The sequence below is a fragment of the Stenella coeruleoalba genome (assembly GCF_951394435.1).
Source record: "Stenella coeruleoalba genome assembly, chromosome: 2".
NCBI lineage: Eukaryota > Metazoa > Chordata > Mammalia > Artiodactyla > Delphinidae > Stenella > Stenella coeruleoalba.
This window is the reverse complement of record NC_137147.1, coordinates 139,954,313-139,964,152: the sequence shown is the minus strand read 5'-3', so window position 1 is coordinate 139,964,152 and position 9,840 is coordinate 139,954,313. Positions and strand designations below refer to the sequence as shown.

At 44.6% G+C, this 9,840-nt stretch overlaps 1 protein-coding gene across 3 annotated transcripts in view; it reads left to right on the top strand.

Moving 5' to 3' along the window:
- The first annotated feature begins 2,600 nt into the window (after nucleotides 1-2,600).
- MAP2K5 (mitogen-activated protein kinase kinase 5) overlaps nucleotides 2,601-9,840 on the top strand; it is a 262,237-nt gene continuing 254,997 nt past the window's right edge. For all 3 annotated transcript variants that reach the window (XM_079913743.1, XM_079913742.1, XM_079913744.1), the window contains exons 1-2: nucleotides 2,601-3,447; nucleotides 9,778-9,826. In XM_079913743.1, coding sequence (XP_079769869.1) covers nucleotides 3,313-3,447; nucleotides 9,778-9,826 — 184 coding nt within the window. In that variant the 5' untranslated portion in view covers nucleotides 2,601-3,312. The remainder of the gene's footprint in view (nucleotides 3,448-9,777; nucleotides 9,827-9,840) is intronic.

Here is a 9,840-nt window from a genome sequence, read left to right as displayed (position 1 = left end):
TCACCTCATACTCATGAGAATATGGCTTCTAACAAAAATATAGAAAATAACAAGTGTTGGTGAAGGTGTAGAGAAACTGGAACTCTTGGGCTACTGGTGAGAATGTAAAATGGTGCAGCCATTGTGGAACATGGCAGCTCCTCAAAAAATTAAAAATAGAATTGTCATATGATCCAGCAATTCTACTTGTGGGTATATATCCAAAAGAATTGAAAGTACAAATTGAGTTCGTTTTGCCCATAGTACTATCAATAAAAACCATTTTAACAAATCATGAGTTCATAGAAAATCTCTGGCCTTGTGGTCTATTTTCTCAAATAATAGGAAATGAACTTTCAATAAAAAGTGCATGGGGACCTTGAACAAATGGTTTGTTTTTCACAAGACTGAAGTGCAGGTGGAAAAAGGCAATTTTTTTTTTTAACATCTTTATTGGGGTATAATTGCTTTACAATGGTGTGTTAGTTTCTGCTTTATAACAAAGTGAATCAGTTATACATATACATATGTTCCCATATGTCTTCCCTCTTGCGTCTCCCTCCCTCTCACCCTCCCTATCCCACCCCTCCAGGCTGTCACAAAGCACCGAACCAATATCCCTGTGCCATGCGGCTGCTTCCCAATAGCTATCTACCTTACTACGTTTGTTAGTGTGTATATGTCCATGCCTCTCTCTCGCTTTGTCACAGCTCACCCTTCCCCCTCCCCATAACCTCAAGTCCGTTCTCTAGTAGGTCTGCGTCTTTATTCCTGCCTTACCCCTAGGTTCTTCATGACATTTTTTTTTCTTAAATTCCGTATATATGTGTTAGCATACGGTATTTGTCTTTTTCTTTCTGACTTACTTCACTCTGTATGACAGACTCTAGATCCATCCACCTCATTACAAATAGCTCAATTTCGTTTCTTTTTATGGCTGAGTAATATTCCATTGTATATATGTGCCACATCTTCTTTATCCATTCATCCGATGATGGGCACTTAGGTTGTTTCCATCTCCGGGCTATTGTAAATAGAGCTGCAATGAACATTTTGGTACATGACTCTTTTTGAATTTTGGTTTTCTCAGGGTATATGCCCAGTAGTGGGATTGCTGGGTCATATGGTAGTTCTATTTGTAGTTTTTTAAGGAACCTCCATACTGTTCTCCATAGTGGCTGAACCAATTCACATTCCCACCAGCAGTGCAAGTGTTCGGAAAAGGGCAATTCTTTGACTACCTGGAGGATCTGACTAAATGAATTTCTACCTAAGCTCTTCATTTACAATAACTGAAAAGAGATAATTTATCTTCTACAATGGACTTTCAAATTAAATATAAAAGGAATGTAGGGACTTCCCTGGTGGTGCAGTGGTTAAGAATCCACCTGACAATGCAGAAGACACAGGTTTGAGCCCTGGTCGGGGAAGATCCTACGTGCCGCGGAGGAGAAGACCGCACACCACAATGAGCGGCACTAGAGAAAGCCTGGGCACAGCAACGAAGACCCACGCAGCCATAAATAAATCAATAATAAATAAATAACTAAATAAAACAGAGACTACCAAAAGAAAAAAGGAATGCAGGTAGAGAAAATATGCAGTAAAAAACTGATATTATACCCAAACTGACCAGTATTTAAATTATTTTTTCTCTCGCATTCATCAACTATTTGTTAGAGAGGGGAATGACACTCCTCTCCCACCGAATTTATACAAAATTCAGCCCCTCAAAGTAAAGCGATATGTGGACTTTTCTTAGAGGTAAAGGACGAAACTACGCGTTGCAGTTTGTAAACAAACTTCTGTATAGGCATCATAGATGAACAAAATTATGCATTTAAAAATCTGAGGTTAAGAAGGAATTTAAAAATAACCAAGCTACTGCCTGTGATATCACTGCGTAAACATTGGTATCTAGTTGAAAGTTTATGGACTGTCTAGGATATTTTTTTTTCAAAGGTTTAATAAGAAAAGATGATGCCACTACTGCAACTGTACCCAGGCAGTTAAACTCTTCACTGAATTTCTTTACTGTTGCTTTTGAATAGTGCGCTGTTTGCTATTTTAGGGTAACCATAGGGGTAACGGACCTCACTGAAAAATCCACACTCGCTTTGCTCATTTGGGAGAAAGATGATCCTCCGGATCTGTGACTTGGAAGAAGGAAAAAAAGACAACCTTGCTCTTGATCATTTGATGCACAAACCTCCACGAATATTTAGGTACAGGGCCTGATAAAGTAGGAATAAACGAGAGGGGCAGTTCTATTTTTCTAGTCTTCTGAACAGGGAAACAACGCATCCTAAGCCATCAATCGGCTTTTGGCGGACCCCTGCTCTAGTTCACTTTCCTCCTTCTTTTGTTAAATGTTTTCACCTCGCTGTCTTTAATGAGGGTCGGGAAAAGAAAGGGCTCTCACCCGGTCGCCATGGGTGGTCACTTCGCGACAGGGGAGGTGGGGTCTCACGACTGAAGAGTCCAGTCGGTGCCCTCACTCCGACCCCGGCGCCAAGCCCTTGCTCCTCGGGTCCCGCCCACCGGCGAGCGGGGGCGGGGCCGGCCACGAGCTGCCCTCTTCCAACATGGCGCCGCGGGAGGCGGGTCTCCTCGCCGGCTTCCAGGGTTCCGGCGCCGCGCGTTTTGGTTCCGGAGTAACAGTGCCCTCGCCGCCGCCTTCTCCCTCCTGCCGCCGCCTTCCCCCTCCTGCCGCCGCCTTCCCCCTCCTGCCGCCGCCGCCGACGCCGCCGCCGCCGCCGCCGGGACGCGCGGCCTCGGGTTGCAGGTTCTGGGTCGCGCGCGCCGTGCACTCTGGCTCGGGGTGGGGCAGAGGACTCGCCCCCGACCCTCCCGCGGAGGGCCCCCTCGGCTTTCTTGTGGTCCGGCGGCCCTGGGGCTCCTTCCTAACAGCCCCGGACTGAGTCGCCTCAAGTCGGGGACCCTCCCCGCTTCTTTAAGGAGGAGTGGACACCTGCCGCCGTATCTCTCTAAAACGGCGTCTTCTCTGTGCTGTCCCCTCACACCCACACAGACGGCAGAGAGCTGCAAGATGCCGTTTGCTCTCTTTTCCAACTCCAGAACCTTCTGATCTCTGCTAGTTCCTACTGGCTCCTGCCCCTTGCTCCGTCCACGCTCACAGGGAGACATCCCTCAACCCCATATAGCCTGGGCCTGGCTCCGAGCCTGCGGGCTTCTTCCGGACCACCTCCTCTCTTCACTCCTCCTCCCCCTCTGTCCTCTGACCCTCAGTCCCCTTGTCACCTCTAAGAGCCCCCGCCTAACCAGGAGCCAGGGGGTTCCCCCCTACCAGGATGTGAGCCCTTTTAACCTGTAATGCTGTGGCTGGCCCTTGGCCCCTTCCATGCCATGGAGAACCAGGTGCTGGTGATTCGCATCAAGATTCCAAATAGTGGAGCCGTGGACTGGACAGTGCACTCTGGGCCGCAGCTACTCTTCAGGGATGTGCTGGTAAGTGCTAATCTCAGTGTCCCTAGCGAGGGGGGCGCAGGGATTTGTAGGGCAGTAAGCACCTTGATCACCAAATCTTACCCTGGTGGCCTGAGCTAGTGGCCATTGCTGGCCTCGTATGGGGGCAGTTTTATTTCTTCCACCACAAGCATTGATTAATTGTATAGACTGAAATCTGACAAGTGTGCAGGTTCCTGGGGAAGTAGAGATGAATCACATTGGACCCCTGCCCTCAAGGAACTCACAGCCTGGACTGGGACATAACACACAGAAGCAACCAACTGGGATACAGAAAGCTGAATCTAGAAGAGAGTTTTTCTCAAGGATTTTTTGGAATGTCCCTGGCCAAATTCCAGCCTGTCTTTCTACTGAGTTCTCTAAACTTGGTAGCTAGTGGGAAAGGGAAACAAGGCAACTCTAACCAATCATGTTTCAGCAAGCCTAAGACATCATAAGTTTTAAGACATTATTTTATGTACCGCTAAGAAAGAAAAAAAATGCGACCTGTTAAACTATGACATGCCACACATCGTACAAAACCCAATTTCAGAGATGTTAAAATAGAGGGGAAGATGTGCATCTTAGAGTCAATGATGTAGTCTTACTTTCATAATAAATATTCAAAATATATTTCAAATAAAATCATGGAATGTTAGAGCAGAGGATAACCTTGGAGGTGGCCTGTTGAGCCCTCTGATCTTTTTTGCAGATAGTTACCGAGGAGCAGTGAGGTGAAATGGCTTTTCCAAAGCCATGTTACTTGTGAGTGGGAGTCAGTGCCAGAACTCAGATTTCCTTACTTTACTTGGTATTTATTTCCACATGCTGTAGTACTACTTCTCAGCTTTTAGTATTCATGTGAGATAGAGTACATCGTGCCCATTTTATATTTTGAATAACTGCACTATCAAAGGCAGAGCTGACATACCAAGGAGCATGTTGCAAGTACCAGATCTATACTGGAACTTACCTGCAGGATAAGATGGGGCTGCATGGAGGTTTGGGGGAAGAGGAAGATCTGGGATGTGGTTTTTGGTTGTCATAGGTTACTCAATCAAAATTTGATCTGTGTACCATCATTTTGAGTTCTGGATGTTACTGACCACCTAGAACATACAGATCTTCAGGTGTCTGCAGAAGGAGTGCAGAAGCTGGAGTAAACCAGCAGCCTCCGATCTTGTACACATATGCCATCCTTCTCTTTGCATCCAGAGTTCTCCACACGCTCACATGCACATGGATCTCCCTTCATGGTAAGGCCCAAACTCCTTGGCATGGTCCTCTGGGCACATATATATATATATATATATTTTTTTTAAATAAATTTATTTATTTATTTATTTTTGGCTGAGTTGGATCTTTGTTGCTGCACGTGGGCTTTCTCTAGAGGCTGTGAGCGGGGGCTACACTTCGTTGCGATGCGCGGGCTTCTCATTGTGGTGGCTTCTCTTGTTGCAGAGCACGGGGTGTAGGCGTGCAGGCTTCAGTAGTTGTGGCTCGTGGGCTCTAGAGCGCAGGCTCAGTAGTTGTGGCTCACGGCCTTAGTTGATCCGCAGCAGATGGGATCTTCCCGGACCAGGGCTCGAACCCGTGTCACCTGCGTTGGCAGATGGATTCTTAACCACTGCGCCACCAGGGAAGCCCCTCTGGGCCCATCTTGATTGGCTTGTACCTGCCTGGCACCAGCTTCATCTCTCACTACACCCCCATGAGCATCCTGTCTTCCAGATATATAGAATTAACCGTGAGTTCTCCCAGGTGCCCAGGCCTTCTTCACTGGGCCTCTGTCTTCAGCTCGCCAACTCCCACCTGTCCTTCAAAGCCCAGCTTGGCTTTTCCTCTGTGTTGGTCTTGGTCACATGCCCCTCCTCTGTGTTTCCACAACTTTGTTTTGGCAAAGTATATGGGTTTTGTGCTAATTTTGTCTGTCTCCTCTACGAGATGGTAAACTTCTGGAGGAGACGGACACCTCTGTTTCCTCTCTGTTTCCGATGCTTCATAGGACCCTGAAATATTTATTTAATGAGGGAGCTTCAAAGAGGATGCACACCGTTATTGTTTTGTGGACAGCACACTAGGTTTTGAATCAAGAAATTTGTGTTTAATTGTAAACCGTCCCACTAACTAGGCATGTCACTCTGCCTCTCTGAGCCTCAGTTTCTTTACTTGTAAATTAGGGATAATGATACCTGCCTCAAAGACTTGTAAAGATTAAGTGAGATTGTGTCTCTGATGAGAAAGACAAGAGCTTTCTTTCACTTTACTCATTTGAGACAACAGAAGGTATTATTTGAAGTAGAATGGTACAGTGTTAAAAACACAAACTGGAGCCAGGCTGACTGCGTTTACATCGTAAGCCTTACCAGACTCACTTGGGCAAGTGTCTTCTGTATCTCAGTTTCTTCATCTGTAAAAAGACAAAAATAGGGTTGGGGGGATAAAAGTAGTGCCTACCTCACAGAGTTCTGAGGACTAGTGGAGTTGGTATGTGTAAAGTACTTACAACAATCTGGAGCATAGTAAGTGCTCTGTAAGTGTTGTTATTGCAGCAGAAGGGATAGGGCCTGGGCATCTCTCAATTGTACATTGGCTCAAGGATGACTGGCCTAAAAATAAACTTTGCACAAATGGTCCCACCATCGAGAGCTCAGCGTGCCATGTGCCACGTGCTTGCTCAGGTACGCCCAGGTGGAGCGTGTTATGTTGGGAAGGCCTCATGGAGGGCTCGTGACAATGGGTGCTGTATATCAAGTTCTTGGAGCTGCAAGCTCAAAACCTGGAGGACTCCTTAGATCTCTTTTCCAGGTTTACCTTATCTCTTCATTGAGAAATAGGCAAAAAATCAAGAGTCACATCAGCATCTTTGGCTTGGAACGTTAAAATTTAAAGCCAAATGAAACCTGGAACGTTCCCCTTCATCTGATATCTCTCCTCACTTCAGTTTTCAAATGAGGAAGCATGAACCCCTGATGGGGAAAATGCTAAAGCCACACAGCTGGTTTGTGGCAGAACCAGACACGGAAGCCAGAAGCAATTTGTAGTCACTGAGTCAGCTGGAGCTGAGGGCGTTTTGGACTCAGAGTCAGTAGTTGAGGGCTCCATTCACAATTCCATCAAATGGCTGGGACTCTGTGGGCAAGTCACTGGGCCTCTCTGGGGCCTTTGTCCTTCGTCTGAATAGTTAGGGACTGGTGCATTGTGAAGTAGACCCAGCTGGTCCTCATAGGCAGAGGCATTTGGGTTATCTGTTTTTCAGCTTTCTGTGTTTCTCCGTGGCAATCCAGTCCCCAGTTTGGGGAAAATTGTGCAGGAGATCTGAATGTTCCCCCTTTCCTCTTGCTGTTTGAGTCCTCTCTCCCAAGTTCCAGCCCAGATTTCCCCTCATCTGTGAAGTTTCTTCTATCTTAACTGAGACCGTGATTTTTACTGCCTTCTGAGTTAGCACCTACCGTTTGCTAATTTATGTCTTTTGTTTGGCTCTTTTATCATACTATAAGTGCTCTGATTTGTTAGTCTTTTAGGTTTGTCTCTATCTTTGTGACAGATTATAATCTTCCTAAAGTCAAGGAGCAAGTCTTATTCTTCTGTAGCCTACAGTTTTGTAATCTTTATCCTCCTGGCACGTTATAGATGCTCATTTATATTTTTGGTTTGCTATTTGTTTGACTGATTTATTGAAAGGAAGGAGAAGAAAAGGATCAAGAAATGATCACCAACAAGATATGTGAACTTATGTGCTCTTTCGAAACTTTCTTTAAGTTGAGTAAAATGTTGAGAATAAGACAGGGTCATTTTGAAATAAGTCACTTAAAATACAACTGGAAAATACACATAAAATTAAATGTGCCTGCTTAGAAAAGACCAGGAGATACTGATTGAGTTTTACCTCTTTGTCATTATTATAGCCCCACTTTATTTGCTTTAACAGAACAAGATGGTCAGTTGTGTTCACGTGATTCTCATGATTCTCTCAATCAGGTTTGCTTTTTCTTTCTCTTTTTCCTCCCCCCGCATTAGTTGTAAAGTTTGTGTGGCTCCTTGTTTATGTTGATGGGCAAAGGAGGCCATTGCTGCTCAGCAGGGTTTTCAGACGGTTGTTAGAAGTTTGCTGTTTGACAGGTTCTGCTATTCATAAGTAGGAAGGATCCTAAATTAGTTTGCTAATACTCTAGGGTTCACATCTCAAGATTGGTTGTCTGGAAGTAAGCAGTGATAACCTAGACTTGGAGGGTTGGGGCAGTGGAGGGTCCCCCCACCTCCACCCCTTTTTAAACCAATACTGGCTAATCCTCAGTAAATGCTGTGGAAGGATGAAGTAAGTGAACCAAAGACCATCCTCCACTGATTGTCAGGTGCTGAAATTTAGGATTTCGTTATGAGGTAAGATTTGTAATGTGCCAGTCATTAGTGACTTGTTTTATTTATTTAACAGACACTAATACTTGCACTTACCATGTGCTAGACACTCTTGTAAACACTTTATAAATATTAACTCATTAGTCCTACAAGGTAGGTACAGTTATGATCTCATTTTTACACAGAAGGAAACGGAGGCACAGAGAAATTCAGTCACTCAGTGACTGAACGGCAGAGCCAAGGTCCAACCCTAGCAGTTTGGCTCCCGTCCACACTCTTAGGCGTTACACTGGCTGCTTGTGTATTCTATACTCGCTCAACAGTTTTCATTTAGCTGTCAATAAATACTTTCTGCCTACAAATATGTAGAAAGGATTTTTTTCAACACTAAAATCTTTTACAAATACTTCCACAGAAAGTTGTTTCATTTGCTAAGACTAGAGTAAGAAGAAAAAATAATCTCTTTTGGCTCTAATGAGTGAGGGCTGCCTATGATAGTTCCCTTTGATCAATTTTTTTTTTTGCGGTACGCGGGCCTCTCACTGTTGCGGCCTCTCCCGTTGCGGAGCCTGTGCTCCGTATGCGCAGGCTCAGCGGCCATGGCTCACGGGCCTAGCCGCTCCGCGGCACGTGGGATCTTTCCGGACCGGGGCATGAACCCGTGTCCCCTGCATCGGCAGGCGGACTCTCAACCACTGCGCCACCAGGGAAGTCCCCTTTGATCAATTTTATATGCACAGATTTATTTAAAACATCCCCCCCCCACACACACATACACATACACACATACACAGTAGAGACAAGGCTATTATGCAAATTGCCACTGCAGCAAAAGCTTCTAAAGAACTGCCTTCAGAAGGAAGTTGCAGACGCCACCCTGCTAAGTGCCCTGCTTGGAAGGGCTGTGGGCTCCCTGCTGAGAAATACTGCAAGTGGCTTTGTCAGCTGGCTGCCTGGTGCCATTTGTGGCACGGCCCAGGAGGGACGTTGTGGCAGAGCTCCCTGAGAACAATGAGGTTTGCAGACCATTTGGGTTGGAGTGGAGATAATGGAGGGTCACTTTTCCCAGAACTAACGATTTCTCGAAGGTGTTCTGTACCTCTTTAAATAAGCTGTCTCTGTAGACTATTTTTTAAGTGTTTTCAACTTTATAGATTCATTTAAACATTGATATCAGGTTATATACACTTTTTCTTTTGTAGGCTAGATTAACTTTATTTCGGTGTCATTAAATATGTTTTTTAGTTGCTCAAGAGTAAAGGTTGATAAGAATTGTTTGTGTTAAATGTATTGTAGTATTGTAGATTTACATCATCATCATGGAAACTTGTTTTTTGAACTCTTCCCAATATGAGTGCAAGGAAAGGTGTTGGTAGTCACATATCCAGAGCTGCATTTGTTGAAGGTCTACAGTGTGTTAGGCTAGTTCATGTTAATGTTTATTACATTATTTAATACTTTTTACATTACCTCTGTAAGCATTATTAGACCCATATTGGAGGATAATCAAATTGAGGCTCAGAGAGGTTGAGTAATTTGTTGCTAGTCACACAGCTTGTTTAGTGCAGAGCTGAGATTCAAACCCAGGCCAGTCTTGACTCCCCAAACCTCTTTTTCTACTAGTACATTCCTTCTATAGCCTCCCATGGAAGAAACCTATTTTTTTTTATAAATGCACAACAGTGTAATTGTCTATGTTGTTGAATCGAGAGTAAAAAATTATGTTATTAGTACAGAGTGGAAAGGATTTTTTAAATGGTCCCCACCCCCAGTATAGAGATTTAAGCTCCAGAATAGAGATTTAAACTCTGGACTTAGATTGCTGGGCTAAGTGTGATGATGAGCTAATGTTTTTATAGTTTATGCCAACATTTCAAAAATCTTTTCCAGGTTCTCCTGTTTCCTCTAGAATTTGCCGCATGTTAGCAATAAAGAAGATGGCTAATTGTGTTCCTTTATTCTTTCTTTGTTTAGGATGTGATAGGCCAGGTTCTGCCTGAAGCAACAACCACAGCATTTGAATGTAAGTCTGGCTTG